Raw genomic sequence first — 20,742 nt, forward strand, 5'->3', positions numbered from 1 at the left:
TAGGAAACAGAAAGCAGAAGACGTAACACCCCTGACACACAAACTGGAAAGGATAACTATTACTTTGAGGTTTTTCCGAGGCAATGGATGATGCGAAACTTGACTTGTATTTATTTGGTCTCTTCATGTCACTCTAAAAAATAAAATAAAAAGTCTTGGAGCTGGATCAAATCATCTCTTCATCCCCTGAGGATTTTATTTCCTCTAATGAATTAGCAGGAAACAATGCAGATGGGAATGCTTTCTAAAGAAGTGATTGGCAGAGGCAAACAATTTAGAATTAACAAACAAGTTTTCCAGTTATGCAACGTTCATTTTCACAAAGGAAATCAATGTCTGCTGTGAAGTCTGCAACAAAATGACCCACAGAGCTACACTCTCCCACAACCCATGAGCCAAGTTTGTTTCTAGAAGTGATATAAACCACAGAAGCACAGAGTAGATCACAACCGTTTTAATAAACCCCTCCAGTCTCCCCGGCCCCGGCTCTACAGCCACTCCCGTCCATCCCCCACCTCCTCCTCCTCCCCTCAGTCCTTCCTGGCTAGGTGGGCTTTGAGTTTTTGTCTTCCAAAGTCCATGTTGGTAGTGGTAGTAGTGGTGGTGGTGGAGGTTGTGGTTGTGGAGGGGTTTGATCAGGAATGAACATCCCTCCCCACCCCACGTAGTGTGTTTGTAGAATGTCGAGTCCACTAGTTGGCTCACCTGCAGGGGGAGGGGAGCGCTGCCCTAAAACACCGGCTCCTCTCACTCCTGCGCTATGCTCCTCAGCACGTACTTCACTGTGTAGGCAAATGCTGCAAAGCCTACAATCACAAAGAGGTTGGCTAGAGCCCCACCTAGTAGTCCATGGTTACGATTGGCCTGCTGCTGGCCAGGAGCGGGGTTGGCACCCCCTAGTGGGGCAGGACCACCGTTGAGGGCTGGGAGGCCATAGTGGGCTTGCTGGGGGTCTCCATCAGGCACCACATCAGGTAAGGGGAGAGGCTGTGTACGGGCATTAAGCTCCTCCTGGGCCTTCTGTTTCTGCTTCATCTCCTGGCAGAAAGGAGGAGGAGAAGATTGGGATGGAATCAGTCGCTGATGAACGTCCCCCCTCCCCAAACCCCAAAAAAGCCCTTATACTTACATCAACTACATCAGGAAACAGCTCACAGAATACTTTGTCTTTGAGGTTGAAAGCCAGGCTTTGGGCTGATAGCTGTCTTTTCTGGGAAAAAAAAAAGAAAAAGGACATGAAATACCTGAGACATAACAGGTCATTTATGTCATTATGTTGCAAATAGGATAGTCTGTTTTAATTACTGTGTAATCAGAGGTCTCAATGCTGCCAAGAGTGGGTCCTTTTTCCACCATGAAGCTGAGCAAACCCGTGAGGATCGTCGAGACGGACCATGCTGGGTTCCACGTATCCGGGTGGAAGTCTGTGATGGACAAACATAACCTGTGGAGAAACCGGAACATTTATGACCAAGTTCTAAAAATGCAGCCTAAATCATTTTCAAAGCTGTAACGCTTAAATTAACTGAGCAATAAGAAGCTACAGTCCTACCTTGTGTTGCACTTAAATCTCCCGTTTGGCGTTATCATGTAGATACTTGGTGGTTTAAAAGGGAATTCTCTGGGAAATATAAGTTTTCCATGGTAATATCCACCTATAAATTAGACATGACATAAATAAATATATGTTATACAACACTGTGATACATCGAAAGCAAAAGCAAAAAAACCCAAAAGGGGTTTGTCATCCTGTATGAAGCTAACCTGAGAAAGACTCACCTGACTCACCATTGAGGTGATGTCATCAGTTATTAGCTCCTCTAAACTCACACATTAACACAAGTTTTTTTTCTAGTGTTTAGTATTTCTTACCTTCATATGGGGTTTTCTCAGGACCTCTGACTACATAGTGCCTGAAAAAGAGGAACAAAAAAAGTGAATCACTTATTTCAGATTTGACTAAACAAGTCATCTCTAGACTTGCTGGCATGGCCCAGAATCAAACTCTGTTTTTCCTCAAATATTTTTTAAAATTTAGATCTTTCACAGGTTCTCATCCTGTGATCTAAGATCTAAATTTAAATTTTTTTTAAAAAATCCAACATTCTCAGGACCTCCGTTTATATCCAGACCAGAGCGTGCACACTACCCAGTAAGTGTACAAACTCAAAACTTAAAATGTTGAATTTTCTGCTCTAGCTACACATGTTAAAGACAAGCAAAGTTGCTGGAGAACATCAAGATTGAGAAGAAAATCTGCCCTCTGTTTGTGTACATAAGTGATATATTAACCATTTTAAAAACATTTTGAGCTATTCCATCTAGGAACAGCATCAAATAACTGACCAGAAGAAAACTAAAATACTGTAGAAAGAAGTAGCTCACTGCTTCCATTTAATTATCAAAAAACAGATGTGCACAATTTACAATCTATATTTAAGATTCCTTTTGTTCCGCACGCTTTACCCTCCTTTAGTATCACCGGAATAAAGTCTGAGGTCATTTATTGTCTTTGGGCACATCCTGCATTTACTGCCTTACACAGGAAGCCAACTCGTTTCGGAGTAAGCATTAAAACAATGAATCATGAATCATTAACAACTTAAGACCCACCGACAGTACAAAGACACGCCTTTTCAGTTATAAATAATAACAGTATCATTAAAGCAATATGAACCGACGGTCGATGATGTACTACTATTAAAAAACATTAAAGTCCCACTGTTTCAGGTGTGCTATTACCTACTACAGAAATAAATTACACTACTGTATAACCCCTCATTTCTTTATATTTTTCAGATGCAGTGATTTATTGAAACATATGCAAATGTACATCCTTTCAGGATCGTTCCCCGTCTCCAAAGACATGATTTCCAGATACTTGCTTAACTGTGATTTTCAGGCCTGCTTCCTCATTTATCCTCCACTTGTCCATTTTTTCTCAAATATTTTTAACAACACACTGCACACTACGCTGAGATATGCCAATAGCTCTCTGGAAATCCTCATGTTGGTAATTAAAATAAAATACTACTTATTTTACAGATTCAAATAAAACAAATGACGTGTTTTTTTGTGACAGGCTGCTACTCACAAAGCACCTAAGATACGATTTAAAGTGCCTACTTTGCCAAGTTGTCTGTTCTGCAATGAATCTTTGTAGAGCTTTCAACATAACCTACACTAGTGGCCAACACCGCTGCCGGCATTCATGCTCGAATGCACACAGTGGCAGCTGCTGGCAATGGCAGCCACAAGGTAATTACGTGTTAATTAGTGTGCCTGTGTTTCATACATGATGCAAGATACAAAAGAAACAAACTGCTGGGACTTTTCCCCCTCCTAGGTCCCTTACTTGTTGTTGTCTTTTTTGTTTTATTTTTTGAGCCAAATTTATTTTTGCCTCACGTTTCTACCTCTCCGCACCTTCCCTCACATCAATTCCAACAGTTTTGTCTCCCACCTGGAATTTGCTGACGTTTGTGAATCCTTATATTGAGGCTACTCTTATTACTCCTTATATGAGGTGGTGATTTTTATTCTCTCACTGTTCCATTCAAAAAATACAGTGAAAAAATACACAGGAGGGCTCAACAATGCACATTAATTGCAAGCTGCATTAACTCCTTTTATGCTTGAATGAGTATAGATCAGTGGTAAGTGGTGTAACACAAAGGCAAACTGAAGAAAACAAAGAACAAGAACTGGACTGAAAATAAGTGAAAAAGCAACGAGTGTCCAAAGATTTTAAGATGTTCAAAAAGTCTTGAGAACTACTCCTCCAGACCACTTTAAAAATTATAATAAAGTCTGGCTCCTTGGAAGCAAAATATAAAAACTGAGAGGTGAATTAAGAGTTTTGCACAGTACTGCACTGTTCACTGAGGGCATGTTGAATCAACACACACGTGTCTAAATAATTACAATAAAAATATCACAAATTAGGAAGGTTAGTTGTACCACAAATGAAATCAGGAAGGTTCTATAATTTCTATAAGGTTTTTTTTTTTCTTTTAAGAGTTAAACACACTACTCAGGGCCATGTCATATTCCAGCGCGTATTATGACTTTATTTGAAACCATTAATTTCTTTAATAAACATCCATTCAAGAAATGCTAATCAAATTATATGGCTAATATTTAGCTAAGTGTTAAAAGTGCTCAATTACATATTTCTTTCATTATTTAAATGTCACGTATTCAGAACATTTTTGGTCAATCTTATTTTTTCTCCACTATCTATGTGTCTTTTTTGTACTGGTCTAGATTTTTAAGACATCTCCCAATACAAGGAAAACCTGTTTATTGTTTTACAGGAAACGATACCCGATCATCATTAGGATAGTGTGTGGGATATTCAACAAGCCATCCTGTAAGGTGTGTCATACAATTTGTACAGTGTCACGATTCATATGGGTTTCCTTCTACTGCAGAAATAGAGCTAACAATGTTATCATTCAAATCTAAGCCTGTATTTGCCACTATTGAGGTGCAGTAGTGTGTAGTCTTTACTCATCACTCATTTCTATACATTTTCCTTCTAAAAATATAAATATTTCCAAGGAACCAGTCTTTCTGACGTGACCAAAGTGGTCTTGACAGAATAGTTCTACAGGCGTGTTTTTAAATCTTTGAACATTGGTTGCTTTTTCACTCACTTTCACTTTTGCTTTCTTGTTTGTTAAGTTACTGAACACTGTCCTAGGATTCATTCCAGTAGAAAAAGGGATGACTCAGTATTGTGTACACACATAAGAGACAACGGTTCAAAGTGACTTTGTTATTAGCAGCCTGTTGGAAAAACACATATTCTGTTCCCGCTTCTTTAGTTGGCTCTGCCAAAAAATATTTTTTTTAAATCCCAAACTGGTAGTATTTTCTGTAGAAGCCTGTTGCAACAATGATGATTTCTTCCAATTTCTTAGGTCAAATACACAAAAAACAACAACAACATAATTTAAAAGTCATAAAAATAGTAGTTTTGCACCATGTCCTTCAAGAAGCACAGAGAACTATTCCTAAAGAAAAAGAAAACACACAAAAGCTTGCCTAAGAATTCAAGACATAATGACTTTCAGCATTTCAACTCAGAACTGTGCAAACTTTTGCCTTGTATACTGTATTTCCATTTATGTTTGCACATGTTTCAAAAATTGCTGCACCGGTGTCACTTTTTTAGCAAAATATAAAGAACTGAGGACGGGCTCCAGACTTTTACACAGCACTGTACATTTTTTTAAAGCTCTGAAAACAGAATTAAAACTGCATCCACTGCTAAATACAAGTGAATCTGTTCATCTTGGAAACTACGATTCAATTTTGTTGGTGTAAAACAGCAGCCTGATTTTACACATTAAATGTTTAGTTTATTATTTTTCTACAGAATATACACAGGTTTTAAACTTTGCCGATGGCCCTAAACACCCTTCCCTGGCCGGACATCAAGAGTCAAAAAGTCCCAATATTTCCTGACTGATGAGGAACTTACCATTCTAGGATGTTGGAGGGAAGGGGCTCTGCACAAATGTAAGGCACGGGGTCTTTCTTTATCCTGAGGTAATCCTGCTTAAGTCTCTGCGTGGCTGTAGTTGGAGCTCTTTTGTTCCCGTTGTTGTTCATCTGATGATTGAGAGAACATGAACAGTGAGAAAACAAAAACAGTGAATTGCATAAATCTGGTTTTACACTGACATCACTGTCCAGATGTATTCCTTTACATTAGGAAATCAAAGCATATCCTGTTTTACTATGGATCTGAACTTTGGACTGCATAGATTTGAATGATTGAATGAATGAAGGAAGAACTCTGAATGAATCATTCTGACTAGTGGAAAGCTTTAACCCTAATATGCCTGTGAAAGGTAACTGCAGCTTCAACTAGAGCAGATCAAAAAACTTTGCCTACAGTGCATCCAGCACTGTCAGCTGACCTATTAAATATTTAATAAACTCTTAAACATATCACTGCAAATATTATTTATATAGTACATTTCATTACACGTAGGTTAAATGTGCTTGCCACAAAGGATAAAAATATTTTTTAAAAACTATGTAGCTCTACAATCTCTTAAGGCAATAAAAACAACATAAGAGAGATAATGGTAAATGGCCTGTATTTGTATAGCGCTTTAGATAAGTTAACAGTCACACACACACACAAAGTTATAGAATAAAGCGGCTCCAAGTTTGGTTTTGAATGTAGACACAGTTGGACCTGACATCAGGTCAGTGGGAAGGTTGTTCCAAAGAAGAGAACCATTATAACAAAACGTACCCTCAGCAAACTTTCATCTCATTCTGGTAACAGTTTACAGACTTGCACCTGATGACCTGAGAGGTCTAGTTAGGTTATAGACCTAACTAGACCTCTCAGAGTCAGAGATGTACTGGGGGTCAAACCACTGAGTGCTTTAGGAACAAACAGAAGGATTTTAAAGGCATTTCTGTATTGCAGTGGCAGCCAATTAATTTCGAACAAGCTGAAGTTATCCAGCTGATGATTTGGATAATCTTGCAAATACACCATTAACCTGGCTGATATGAATGGATGGACCATTTCCCAGTTGAGATAAGAATTTTTTTTCATATGGTTATACTGTTAGAAAGTTGCATATGCAGTTGTGTTGGCCTTATTAGTATGATTATTAATGCTAAGACCACTGTTCAAAATAATGCCAAGGTTCCTAACATGTTCAATGTGTTTCAACTAGAGTGATATCGGGTTGAATAGTCTAACAGTGTGTTAATTTACAACAACAACAAAAGCAGAGAAGGGCAGTAAAATCTCACACTGAACAACACGTAACCAGTACAGGCTTCTGTTTATTTATTAGCAAATGCTAACGCTAACTGGAGAAACAGGCAGAAATAGCTCAATTTTGGCTGCAGAGTGAAGTTTAAATATCAAGTGATGACTTCCCCTCTGTTTTCCTAAAAGATGAAGTTGTCCAATTAGTACATCTTACAAAAAGCACCGAATTTTAAAAACAATTTATCCCATCTCTCATTGTTCTCTAATGGCGCTGTGACTGTTTGTTTTATAACTCATGCACAGCACTGCTGTGGTGCTTTAATGCTATATGCATACAACACTGCCTCGCCAAGTGAAAAAGTAAGCATTTAGCAGAAAGTGGAGTATAGTAAGTATTGCGTTCAAGTTAAAATACGCATTGTGCTCCAAATACTTACACAACGGATATAAATGTACTTTAAACTTTCTTCCCCTGTCAACCCATGTAATTGAAAATTACGACAATAACAGACACTGTCAACTGACCTGCTGTCACGGGGACAAGCGCTGACATGTAATAAGCAGTACGTGGACCGCAGCAGTGCTAGAATTATGTCATTATCGCTTCCTAATAAAGAGGAAGGCTTCTTAACGCAACTTATGTGGCTGAGGCTAATCCGCTACTTAGCGGCTAATGTTGCATTTCTGGCACATTCAGTGCCTGTCATAAAGCCTGATAATCAAATAATAAACAACTATTACGGACCAAGCTTCGGCTACAGAAGGACTGCATATGTGTCTGACCACTCTTTAATCACACCACATTTTAATCAGTAAAGCCAGTTCAGGAAGACTAGCTTGGCACGGTGGCTTTGCTAATGCTAGCCGGTGTCGGTTCCTGTTTGAGTGCATTTTAGAACAAGCGGCTAACGTTAGCCAACGTAGGCCACTGCTAACCGGCTAATGTTAGCACCTACTAGCACGAACAGTTGTATTGTATATTGTATAACGACAGCTGACCGCGACATCTCTCGCTTTTATTAGTAACTACGGGATGTGCAGTGCACACATACCTCTCCAGAAACCCCAACGAAAATATGTATTCGTGGCTGGACACGAAATAAGGTTGTTGTTTCTGTTGCCAACCCCAATCCGATAAGACGATGACACCAAAGTAGCTTACGCTATCGCCAGCAGGAGGAAAAATTACACTTCCGGTTTTCTTCTTCATCGCTGCTGTAGCAGTCGAAACATTACTTAGCAAGTGCTTTACTGTCGCTAGCTGCCCAATCTCGATCCTCCTGGAAGTCCAGTACCGTCTTACAAACACGGTCACCCTTCAGTAGCTGTCTTTTAGTCATAACATCCGTACTTACATTTGTAGTCAATCGCCAAGTAGCACTTGACACACTGCACAGCGGTCTGTCTGATGCGAGGGGCTCAGAGGGCCTCCCGGTACTTTATGCTGGTGCTTAAATTTGGATTTGAAACAAAACACGGACTAAACAACATAAAACATTCCACAAGACATTTAATAATTTCAGTAGATTTTTTTTTTATTTGACTTCTGCCATCAGCTACAAATACTTAAAATAATTTTGTCAGAAATTTCATCACAAATGCTGAACAAATAGGTATAAAAGGATTACTTCACTTAATTTAAAGGTCAAGTTTAATTTACTCATCATAGAGAGCGTCATTAAGCTTGTGGAAATATTTGCATAAGCATTAGCAAACACAGTCAAACCCGGATTATTTTATCTGTGTTATTTTTTTTATTTTGTTGGTGTGCCTTTGAGAACCAGGGTTTGGGGAGCTCGACTGCTTCCTGAGAGGATTTTTTTTTTTCAAAATTACAGTAAATAACAATCATCACCTCTTGCATTGCACTGTTCTCCAGGGAAAACTCGGGTCCTGAGAGTCATGAGGACTTCCTTGCACATATGACCATCTGTCCAAAAACTGTTGCACATAAAGAAATTGTACTTTCTGTTGGCAGAAATAGGAACACAAAAAAACAAGCCAAGGCACTGATCCAACCTCCAGGCTCCCCAGATTCCATTTTGATGATGCATCTACATGATGTCCTATCCAACTCAAGCTCCAGAGGTCCCATTGTTCATGTTCAGACAGGTCCAAGGTTGAGTTGACTTATTAGTTGGACAGGTTGAGAATTGTTTTGTTGTTATATCTCTAAAGGTCATCAAATGTTAATGTCAGCTCTGCTGGATGACTAACATTATCAAAACTGGAGTAAGTCAGCTAAAACATCAGGGCAATAGAAATGTTTGGCTTTGACCAAGTTTATTTACGAGAGAATATTACAACTATTACAAGTCTGCTGTAGTTTTAACTTGTCTCTGCTGGAATTTGACTTTTCTTTTTTTCATTCCCAGAGCATTCACTTGGCAGGACCAACATGTCTTCTAATCGAACGCAGCAGCCTCCTGCCTGATTCCAAAGTGACTGAAGAGAGGTCGGATGAAGTGAGGGGTCAGCAGTGATCACTTTGGCTTCTTACAGCTGCTGAACTGTAAGCTCCTTCTTCTCAACTTTTCGGGATGGAGAGACGCGAGGAGAGAAAACTCGCGAAAGACATCAGTGAAGGAGATGTCACCTGAAACAGTGGACACTAAAGTCAAGGATCTGTCCCGATGCAGGGCACCATGGAGAATTACCAACCTTCTTTTAGAATATGCGATACATTACCGTGAAAAAATCTTGAGACACCACTCATTTCTTTTTTCTTTTGGTAACACTAATCTATGCCTAATACTGTTTCATTGTGAGTTTTTCTATCTAGCAATGCTTTGCCAGTGTGGTTGAGATCATTGTAAGCATTAAAAATGAAGCTGTCATCATTACATGGTGGGTCAAAATCTGACAGTATTTTTCTGCGTTCATAATTCATTCAATTTTGACAAGATCCCCAACCTCACTGGCAGAAATGTCCAACCATGACAATGCTGTAGACACTCACTGACACCAACTAAAAATATAAAATTTGAATTCATCACTCCTTCAAAAATGTCGCCACTGATTTTTAGTCCAATTCTTGTATATTTGGCGTATGTCATTCTTCTTTACCTATTTTCCTTTCCTAAGAATCTAGCCACTCTTGCACTGAGACAATTTATGATGAGGCTTCATTCAACAGTAGAGGGATCAAATGAAGGGTCAGGTGCATATCTCAGAGCCTGGGCCGGGTCTATGCTGTATTTCTAACCTGTTTCTTAAGCACATGACTTTCAGATTCTGTTCATCTGTTTTTTTTTTTCTCAAATCCTTTCTTGTCCCGTTTCCTCAACATTTTAAGCGCATGCTGAAAGCCACGTGGACATATGTTAAGTTTCCAGCTAATATCTCTTCAGGAATCACCTCATTGGTGCAAAAATAATGTTTTATCTACAACAAATGATTTTAACCATTTGTCAGAAACACAGTGACTAAAAATAAAATTTAAAATTGGTTGTTTGGCAAGTTGTCTGTTAAGACAAGCCTGGCACATCCCTGAAGTCAGAAGCCTTGTTATACTTGAATGAATCATCAGTGTTGATTGGAAATTGTGAGGCACAACGACTGTAGTAAAGTTCAGCGAAAAAGCAGCTGACGAACTTTGAACTATTGACCACATTTTTGAAAATAACATAAAAGTCTGGTTTATTAGAAGCAAATTAAGAAACAAGTGGTGATTCAAGACTTTTGTACAGTACCGTATATAAGCAAGAATATAAGGAAGAAAGATCAGATTAATGCTTGCTTTGTATACCCACGAAAGAGAAAAGTGCCCACAGCCTCATATTTTTGGGTAGCTCCTAAGTGAATCATGGGATGTACAAGTAAAAAACCTTTATTTCCTCTTAAATGGGATTCCTGGATACTCAATAGCAAGTGTGGAATAGTAGTGGTGAGCATCCTGTTCACTCATGGCTCAGACATTCATTTTTTTAACTTACCAACTCGCATTGAATATGGTCAAAATTACAGTTTAACTATATAAATCCTATATTGTAGTTGTCTTGGCACATCCTCCTTAAGGCAATGTTCCTGTTCCTCATTTATAAGAAAGGGAAAAGACTGGCAGCATTATCACAGCAAATGTTTTCCAAGCTTATCCATAAAAATAGGAGGGGGGGGGGGCCACAGAGCAAGAACCTCAAGTTAAAGCGCAACCACCAGAGCAGGAAAAAATCATAGTATCACGCTAGTGTGCCACAGCAAGACAGCCCAGGATGCTTCACTCACTCTATCCCGAACATCCTTAGGTTTTACTCTCCTGCTGCTCGGGGTACGTCCTGTGGTAACAGAAGCAATGATATGTCAGTCAGTGGTTATTTCCTCAAGTGGACATGTGTCATTTGTCTTTAGTGTTAAATCGAAGGAATTAGAGAGGACATTTTATTCAGGGATGGTGTGACAACGCTTGTGAGAGCACATACATGTTTTACACACTGGAGACACTGAATTATTCAAGGCACAGTGTTGCTGCTGCAGGCAAGAAGATGAAGCACTGTTTTAATATCCATAAGACTCTGAATGCTTAAGTTATCCTTAAATAGCAGAGTCTGGAGGGATCCACGTGTACACCTCAGTGATATTTCACAACATGAGACTAATCGGTTTATTGCTTTGAATAAGCCAAGTGCTACCAAAAGTTTGTAAATCACCAAAGACACACCAGAGTATTCTGTAAAGTAGCACTCTCCCAGCATCTGGCTATATCTATGGATTACAACCACTGCCGTATTTATTATTATTCGATAAATTAGAGCAGCTATCATCTAGAAAAAGAATGCTGGGAGAATGTTACACAGAAAAGATGAGCGAGGGAACAGCAATGAGAATAAGAAGCAGGCAGCTGGGTTAACAGATCCATTTCAGTTTCTCAGTTTTATTGTATGTATTTTGTTTTTTTCCCCTTAGTGCTTCTAAAGACATGGAAGAGAGTATTCCAAAGATATCCAAATGCCAGTAAACAGAAGAACCCCCGCAAGTAATTCAGAACCGTGTCACAGTTCTACCCGACCGGCTGTTTTTCAAAGACAATGAAAAAACAAACATTAAACAGAATCTGTGACCGAATGCTGAGAGGCAGGAAGTTAGCATTAAGTTAAAATATGCAAGTGTACTATTTACAGCATGTTTGCGCCTTTAACCACTCTTAAGTCAATACTACACACAAATGGACACAACATTTAATACTTCCGCGAGGGCGACAGCTCTTAACAGTTTGGTCACAGTAGCTTCACATCACCCCCCGAGACTGGTTCTACTTGCAGTACATTGAACTATTGCATCTATCAGACAAGTCACATCTTCTGAACATGTGAGCACCAACAGTGTTTCTACCACTCTCACAACTCAGAAAGGATGGTAAGAGTATCCTGTATATACCCAAAACAATTCTTCTTTTTTTCCTTTTTTTTAACATGATGTTATACAACAGTGTCAGACACTTTCCCTTTAAAAAAAAGTCTTTGGCAGAGGAAAATAAAACCACAGTATTTAAAAAAATGAAAGAAATGAAAAGAAAAGAAGAAAAGTCACCACAGATTCGTGTGTGGATGAAACAATGGCACAGAGGTGCAAAAAGGAAGAAACTTCTGACACCAGAGAGGTCATATTGGTACATGCTTTTTTTGACAGGACTGCACTGCACAAAGTGATCAAATTATAGAAAAAATATTCATCATGCTCAAGATGCAAAGAAGGTCAAACTTCCAAAAATCTAGCAAAGCATACAGAGGATATTCTTGGCACTGACCTAGATATGCAAGTCCTGTCATGACACGAGTTTTTAAAAGATTAACTAGTCTCCATAATTTCACCATAACACGAATACTTTCCTGTAATATTACCATTGACAGGAAACTGGAGAGATTTTTATAGTTTCATGTTCCATAAATGGAAGTGAATTCCATGATGCAATTTTACGTTTCTGCATCTCTTCACTGCTCTGAACTATTTCCACGGTTATTGCTCAAATAATGAGTCACTGTCAATTCAGAATTTCCTCAGTGCAATCAGAAGTTCCATTGATATGCTTGCACAATCTAATGAGAAGGCGCATGTTTTACTGCCAAGACGAAAGTACTCTGTAATCTAAGGCCATTTGAAAGTTTTCTGACTGCTGTTAGTGTACAATATATCGAAAGACCTCCGTCATAAATTCTGAATAAGGATTTTAGATTGAAATGACAATCATTAACAGAAATGTTGATATAAAACTGCATTCAATAATGCATTGCACTGGTCCTCTGGAAAGATAAATAAAAAAGACATTAAAATAGACAATAAATTGACAACAACTTGACTAGACAAGAACAATGTAAAAGCTAAATGATAATTCTGTATATGGGAAAAGTGCACAGTCTTTTTTTTTTCCTTTACATATTATTTAACTGTCTCTCAGTATTCTTTAACACATGCACTCTCCTGTTCACTCACTCACTCATGACGACACAGAGTATCTTACAAAGCAGGCGAGGGTCTCTTCCTCACAAGCCCTTCAACATTTTTGTCACAGTTTCACTTATTCCTTCCTGACCCCCTTTTTATACACAGTAAAACTACCCTGCCCACCTCTACTGCAGCTTGTCAGTTACTCTTTTCTTTTTAGTTATTGGAACAAATACCATATTGTTTTACCTCATGCCACAGTACACAGTTTCTAAACTTCTAAATATGCATATTTACATCTCTGATGAAAGAGAGATGGGTACATTGGATGTAATACAGATGGTCTGGATAGATATAAAGTGTACAGGATTAATGCAGCGAGATTCTTCCGAGGTAAGAGCTGTTAGGCAACAAAAATAAAAACACCCACACCCTCATACAGGAGGTCACACCATGTAATGAAGTTAGAGCATAACCCTGTTAGCGAAACACCAAGAAAGCTGATGCCATTTTACTGGCTGTGTTGTGTAGCTAGCATTGGTAGTGCCAAACAATGGCAAGCAGAAACATAGTGGCGAAGCAGGAAGATGGTGAAGGTGACTGGATAGTCAGTAGAGTTAGAAAGGTCCATCATGGGGATGCTCCCTATGACTCGAAGCATCCAATAGTCACTCTGTATTCAGACACCCAGCTTATAAGAAGTTGCCTGCAGGCTTAGATTTAGGGGAAGTAACTGACTTGTGATCAGGGTGTGGGGGCAGCTTTTACACGAATATGTTATTTTCTCAGTCAGGAGGAAGATTTATAAATAGAGCACACGCTTTGCTCCACGGTACAGAAGTGACCACTAGCATTCGTCTATGTTGAGACAGATGAATTCCTGGATGCACTTCCTATACTGCTGCTCAGTGGGGCTGCTTGTGGGGTATTGACCTGGTTGACCCAGCGGAGCCGCCTCTGCCTCTCGCATCTCTTCATTCATCCGAGCTAGACGCAACCTGGAGGACAGGAGTGGGAAGTAGCGAGGCAGAACAAAGGGAGATGATAGAAGGTGAGAAAATGGGAGTGAAAGGATTCACATAAGGAAAGGGTGAGAGGAGGGAGGAAGGTAAGAAAAGAACTGTTATGACTTTGCCACCAATGATGGATACACAAGCTTTCATAGTAACATCAGAAAGATTTAAACTATTTTTTAACTGTTTATCCACAGTGCTTACAAGTGGAAAAACAGTCTGGTGCAAGCAGTTATTTTAGTCACATGGATTAAAGCATGGATCAATCATACGGTACACAGAGAGAAAAAATTCAGCTGACTGCATTTAAATTGTTGATGTTTTGCCAGGTTAGTTGCTTGTTCAGCAAAACCATGAAGTAATACATGTTCTTCCAGATCAGCTACTATTACATAGAGTGTCTTACAGGGTGACGATGTCGGCATTGGCAGCCTGGACAGCGATGCTTAAAGGATCATGACCCTGCTCATCCACCTCTGTTTGCGATGCTCCTCTTTTCAGGAACAGACACACCTGCCTGTACAAACAAAGATGGAAAGACAAACAAAGATCTTTAAAGCTACAGGGTCCCAGTTTTGCTCACTGGTTGACCATATGCTATAAGGCTGAAGTGTAGCAGCCTGGGTCCCAGTCTGACTCGTGGGCATTTGCTGCGCCCCATTCCCTCGTTTCCTGTCTGATTCTTATATTAGACATCACAAAAGGCTCTGAATGGTATCATAGAGTGGATATCTCCAATATGATCATGTCAAGCACATCATGTTAGGGATATTTCCACCTATTTGCTGTTCATAACATCTGTTTATTGAGGGTAGCCAATGACAAGAAGCTTGGCTTAAAAGAAGAGAAGCTAAAACAGCTTGTTTCAGACAGTAAGATAAAGAAGGATTATTTTAAATGCCACCCCAGCAGAGTCAAAAAATAAAATGGTCCACTTGAGCACTGCAATAGTGACATGGCAGATTTTGTGGCTTGCACATGTGATGACTTACTGATGTGGTATTCACTGATTCCATTCATCATTTGCTTATCTCTGTACTTCATACTTTAGTCTGAATGTATAGGTTCAGTTTAAGCAGTTTCAAATGTAAATACTTCAAATACTTTAAAGCGATGAGTTACTCGTGATGGCAAGTTTCACGTGGGATTGTCCTGCATAGCAGAGGAAGACGTTTTGTGTGTGTGTTTTTTTTAACAGTGACATTTCCTGTAGTTTTTCCTGGTTAAAACAATATGGTGTGTCAAAGAATAACAACATTATCAAAACTGGTTGGGCAGCTCAGTTTTGTTATAGGGAAAGATTACTTCATGCATTTCTTAACATTCAAAACAAAAGGTACTCACTGCTGTTGGTACATTAATATTAGGTGTACCAACAATGGCTTACAAATTCGCTTGGCAAGAGAAAAGGCTGCTGGTTCAGTTCTAGCTGGAGACATAAATCCCCTTTGGGACTAAAACTAACGTAAAACTCACACACGTGGAGCCACCTGCTGTGGTAACCACGTTGTGGGAAGGGAGCAGCTGAAAGTAGCTTTTACCTAATAATTTCACATTTCATGACATTAAACACAGGCTAGAACACAATGATTATCAGACACAGCTTATTACTTCTACGTCTCTCTTACCCAGTGTGCCCCAGGTAGGTTGCATGATGCAGTGGGCCTCTGCCTCTCATGTCCCTCTGGTTCACATCGGCCCCATTCTGTAGCAAGAACTCACAAGCTATCAAGGAGCCCTGACAAAGAGACAGATGGAGAGTTTTAAGTCTACGGTGTTTATAATGGCAGACGATACATTTACGTGGAGAGTCTTTCTTGTTTTTAATCGTTTATGACTGCAGATGTTTTTTTAATGTAGACAGTCCAGATAAAAAGATTTTTTTTATCCCACAAGAGAGATTATTGTGTTACAGCACCAGGATAAAGAATTACAATAAAACCACAATCTATAATAAACACACAACATAGTAAAAGTGCCACTGCTGCATAGTGAGGGCCTTATATTGTGAGATAGAAAGTTTGCACTAAATATGCACCCAACAGTGATTAAAAAAAACAAAACAAAACAAATTAAAAAAAGAAATAAAAATGAGGTTAATTTAAAGAAGAGTTTAAAAAAAAGGAGTGTATAAATTGCATTAATAAATAATATGGATATTTTAAACTCAAGAAACACCTTCAAGAAGGTATAATGCAGAAATATGTGTGGTAACTTATGCCTGACAAACATGTTCACCTGTCAAGAAGAGTTACAGTTTCATAGAGAACGGTAGGAATGATTTCCTGAAAAGGCGCATAGCGAGGGGTTGAATAAGTCTGAGGGAGAAGGAGCTATGCTGCTTCTGTAGTGTGGAGGAGAGCTGATGACTCAAATGCCTCCAGGTTCTGGCCAATGATGTGAATCAGTCTGTCTGTTGATCCTGATGGCATATCTGGCACTCCACCCATGATGTTAATGGGCCTAGTTACAATTTTTCTTTCCTCTGGAAGTCAAACACTTCTTTTGTCTCGCTACCATTGAAAAGGAGGAGGTGATTTCCAACTACTACAGTGTCAGAAAGCTTCTGCATGTGGCATGTGTCACTGTTGTACTAGAAACCTGCGGGGAACAAAGTAAACAGGAATGGAGATAGGACTGTCCCCTGTGATGCCTGAGTATTACTAACCACCACACCAGCTGTGCAAACTGAAGCCTCTCTGACAGAACAGTAGAAGTGGTGACACCCATTCTGAGCAGCTTCTCACTTAGAAGTGGTTGGATGGTATTAAAGATGTGGAGGGAAAAAAACAAAAAAACCCCCAAACCCCACAATTCTCTCACAATGCCAATAGTACCATCCATACCATCCAGGTGGGAGAGACATGCAGCAGCATGTACACATCCACCCTCAAAAGAAACTGGCTTAAAAGGGTGGAGAGCATGTGTCACCTGCAAGCAAAGCCGGCAAGAACCAGTTTCTCCAGCACCTTCATGACACTTGACGTCAAGGGCACTGGTCTGAAGTCACTTAACAATTAAACAGATAAACTTAATTTAATAAATGAAATTATTGATTTACATCCACATCACTTTATCCAAACCAAAACACCCACACCTTATTCACAGAGTGTCTCACCCCTATCACAGCCTGAATGAGTGGCGTTTTGCCCTCCTCTTCCTCGCAAGCAGCGTGTACGTCAGCACCGTGTGCCAAAGCCTCCGCCATGAGCGGCAAGTTGTGGAGTCGGGAGGATCGGTACAGGAGCGCGCCGGGGTGGAGTTCTCTTGGGTCTTCAGGGTCTGACGATACTTCCTGTTCAATTTCCACCTCACCACTGGAAGACTCCTCTGATTCCTCTTCTGTGTGTGAATAATTTAACATGAGAATGAGCGACAATATAAGTACATGTAACATGATTACACTACTTACACTGGTGGCACACAGCCCACAAGCACACGTACCTTCCTCTGTTACACTGTCCACCACTGAGCCAAAGGCCAGGACGTCTGTGCTCCCGTCAGTACTTCCTCCCAGACCGCTGTCGCTACTGAGACCTGCAGGGCCAAGCATTGCCAAGCCACGGACACGTTAATCATTACTTAGCACAAACTGAATTACATAAAGACAGATTATTGGTCGGATTGCACAGGAAATCACAAATATGTGGAAAACTGCTATAAGAACTTCAGTTTCTGAGTTTCACTGTGGAGCCTTTACCTAAATCTTCTCTAATGTTTAGAATAACAATGCACTGTACCTGTATCAACACATTGTGTAGTGGACTTACTGCGAGGACCAGAGCCAGTGTCAAAGTAGGAAAATAATGAGTCCAACTCATCTGGACAGAACAGTGAGTCCCGGCGAAACTTTGCCGCAGCTGCTGCAGGAGAACAAAAGATCAGAACAAGAGCTCAGTCTGGGCTTCGCAGTGTGTTTGGTTCTATCACCACATCACAAGTCCCCACGCTGACCTGCCGAGAGGTTTGCCGGCGAGGCGCTGCCAGGTTCATATCGGTGATATTTCCTACGAGCCTTGTTGGGTGCCCGAACAGAGCTGCTGTGTCGCTGGCATTTCTTCACTGTCCAAGGGCGGGACTTCCTTTCACCTTCCACCAGCGCTTCGCTGCCACTCATCTTCTTCAGGAAGCGTTTCTCCACATATTTAGATTTGATCCAGGCCTCTTTCTCCTGTCTGGAAGTAAATGACCGTAAGAAAGAAGGTAGAAGGTATCTTTAGAGTCTTGGAAAAATTACTGTGCTGGATGGAAACTGACCTTGAACTGGAGGGGCCTGGTTTTTTTGCTCCGAGTTCTTCACAGGCTCCCTCATAAATCTGGTTGATCACAGTATTCCCCAATTCACACATCAGCTAAATATAAGATAAGAGAACAAACATGAGAGAGATAACACAGAAAGTGAACATTTTTTTAAAAGGGCTAATTAAAATTGCATTAGCAATGAACTAAAGGAATAAGACGTGTAACTCTGCTGGGGGAAAAAACATGGCAGAGGATGAGCTGTAGGCAAAGCGTTCAGAAGGCTCACCTTAAGTAATTCTGGCTCCCAGGAGTCTAACGTCAGTGAACGCACTTTAGAGAAATGGACCCCTAAACTCCTGAAAGAAACAAGAAAAATAGTTTAAAAAGAGTTTTTATCCAACCGAAAGATCTTAGCACAATTTTACTTTTGCTACTTTTATTTAAACTGCCTGGGGCGGCAGATGTCTGAAGATATGCTCATAAGACCCTGGAGTAAAAACAGTATTGTCTTATTACTTAAAATATACACAAACGCGACAAATCCAGTATGAAAAGCCATAGATTTGTGCTTGTTTTTCTTATTAATATTTCATATGCATTTATTTAAATGTAATTCTAGTGCAGCCAGCCTTTTTATGGATACAGATTTGACTGATAAAGATACATGATGGAAAGTTTGACATATCAAAAAAGAACTTTTTTGATTGATTGATTGATTTTATTGATTAGCATTTAAATATCTCAGTGAATACAGAATACAAAATAAAGATTACCACAAAGCAAAAAATCATGAGACAAGGCTAATCAAAAGGTATTGGCTGAAGCATTTGCTTATTATGCCAACCCTTTTAACAAAAAATCTTTTGCATGCAGCTCCTGTACACAGGGCTCGAAGCAAAGAATAAAACAAAGCAAAAACAAACAAACAAACAAACAAAAAAAACTTTCCATCTTAGATAACTACATCAAAGCAAAACAATCAAGAGTTTCAGAATTATTATTTTTGCTCTTTTCATTCTTGATTAATATATTTTTCTAATACTCTATTTTTAAACATGTTTTTAAACAAGGAAAATGAACTACACCTTTTTAAATCACTTTCATAACTATTCCACAGGTTAACTCCTCTAACAGAAACACATCTCTGCTTTATGTTTGTCCTTATCTTGTTTTTTTTAAAGACATCTGTTCCCCTTAAGTCATATTGACTCTCTCTGACTTTAAACAGCTTCTGAGTACTGCGGCAAAGCAAGTTATTTTGTGCTTTATACATTATCTGTGCCATTTTATATTCGACTAAATCATAAAATTTTAGGGTATTCAGATTAATAAACAAAATGTTAGTTGGTTCTATATAGTTTGATTGATTTATAATTCTTATAGCTCTTTTTTGTAACTTGAAAATAGGAAGAGTATTTGTTTTATATGCATTACCCCATATCTCCAGACAATAAGTCATATATGGAAGCAACAGAGAACAATAAAGTGTGTATAATGATTTTTGTTCAGGACATGCTTTGTTTTGTAGAGAATAGCAATGGTTTTTGACATTTTGTTGTCACATGATTTATATGAGACTTCCAGCTCAGCTTATCATCAATTATCACTCCAAGAAATTTATTTTCATACACTCTTTCAATTTCAATTCCATTAACCCTGATTTTAGATACATTTTTCATTTGTCTAGTGCCAAAAATAATCAATTTTGTTTTCTTTATATTTAACGATAACTTATTTACATCAAACCAGTTTTTAATATATTTAACTCCTTTTCCGCTGTAGTCAGAAGCTGTTCTAGGTCTTTACCTGAGCAATACAGAGTGGTATCATCAGCAAACAATACACATTTTAACAGTTTGGAAACACTACATATGTCATTTATATATAATATGAATAATTTAGGGCCCAGCACAGAGCCCTGAGGAACACCACAAGTTACCTTCAACTGATTAGATTTTACATTATTGATTTCAACATATTGATATCTGTCATCCAGGTAACTTTTCATCCACTTATATGCTATCCCTCTTATGCCATATCTCTCTAGTTTATCCATTAATATAGAATGGTCAATTGTATCAAACGCCTTTTGTAAGTCTATAAAAACACTGATAAGTAAGTCTATAAAAACACTGGTAAGTAAGTCTATAAAAACACTGATAAGAACTGATACACTTCCGTGAATGTGAATGTAACGGGATGCGTGAATGCAGAACATTAAACAGGCATGTGTTAAAAACAAGCCGAAGCAGGTCAAATGTCAGTCACACAGACATGTGACGTGTTGTTCTCTTCTCTGAAAAGGAATTGCTTTTGTTTGTTTTTTTGTAAGTAGCCTTACTAAACTAGGACAGTTTT

The 20,742-nt window shown here is 39.1% G+C and overlaps 2 protein-coding genes across 6 annotated transcripts in view; both read right to left on the minus strand.

Annotated features, from left to right (window-relative positions):
• Positions 1-86: 86 nt before the first annotated feature.
• On the minus strand, positions 87-8,206 carry ube2j2 (ubiquitin-conjugating enzyme E2, J2 (UBC6 homolog, yeast)). Of its 2 annotated transcripts, none has more exons than XM_031747715.2 (7): positions 8,107-8,206; positions 5,489-5,619; positions 1,873-1,913; positions 1,553-1,655; positions 1,306-1,444; positions 1,130-1,210; positions 87-1,038 (listed from the first exon to the last, which is right to left on the minus strand). In XM_031747715.2, exons 2-7 carry the CDS (start codon positions 5,617-5,619, stop codon positions 748-750), a joined length of 786 nt encoding a protein of 261 aa, XP_031603575.1. In that variant the 5' UTR covers positions 8,107-8,206; the 3' UTR covers positions 87-747. The 2 variants fall into 2 exon arrangements, with proteins under 2 accessions (XP_031603575.1, XP_031603574.1); XM_031747714.2 differs by lacking the exon at positions 8,107-8,206 and adding an exon at positions 7,804-8,033.
• Positions 8,207-8,265: 59 nt separating this feature from the next.
• Positions 8,266-20,742, minus strand: part of LOC116326427 (arf-GAP with coiled-coil, ANK repeat and PH domain-containing protein 3-like) — a 58,187-nt gene continuing 45,710 nt past the window's right edge. Inside the window, exons 16-26 of one of the 4 annotated variants that reach the window (XM_039611827.1) lie at positions 18,671-18,740; positions 18,400-18,494; positions 18,097-18,317; positions 17,913-18,002; positions 17,587-17,679; positions 17,261-17,484; positions 15,771-15,880; positions 14,549-14,659; positions 14,063-14,127; positions 10,976-11,025; positions 8,266-9,347 (exon numbers count right to left, since the gene is read on the minus strand). In XM_039611827.1, the coding sequence (XP_039467761.1) occupies positions 9,279-9,347; positions 10,976-11,025; positions 14,063-14,127; positions 14,549-14,659; positions 15,771-15,880; positions 17,261-17,484; positions 17,587-17,679; positions 17,913-18,002; positions 18,097-18,317; positions 18,400-18,494; positions 18,671-18,740 (1,198 nt within the window). In that variant the 3' untranslated portion in view covers positions 8,266-9,278. Of the gene's footprint in view, positions 9,348-10,975; positions 11,026-14,062; positions 14,128-14,548; positions 14,660-15,770; positions 15,881-17,260; positions 17,485-17,586; positions 17,689-17,912; positions 18,006-18,096; positions 18,318-18,399; positions 18,495-18,670; positions 18,741-20,742 lie in introns of all 4 variants that reach the window. The other 3 variants (XM_039611826.1, XM_031747718.2, XM_039611825.1) reach the window with 3 other exon arrangements.

This window comes from Oreochromis aureus, linkage group 5 (assembly GCF_013358895.1).
Source record: "Oreochromis aureus strain Israel breed Guangdong linkage group 5, ZZ_aureus, whole genome shotgun sequence".
NCBI lineage: Eukaryota > Metazoa > Chordata > Actinopteri > Cichliformes > Cichlidae > Oreochromis > Oreochromis aureus.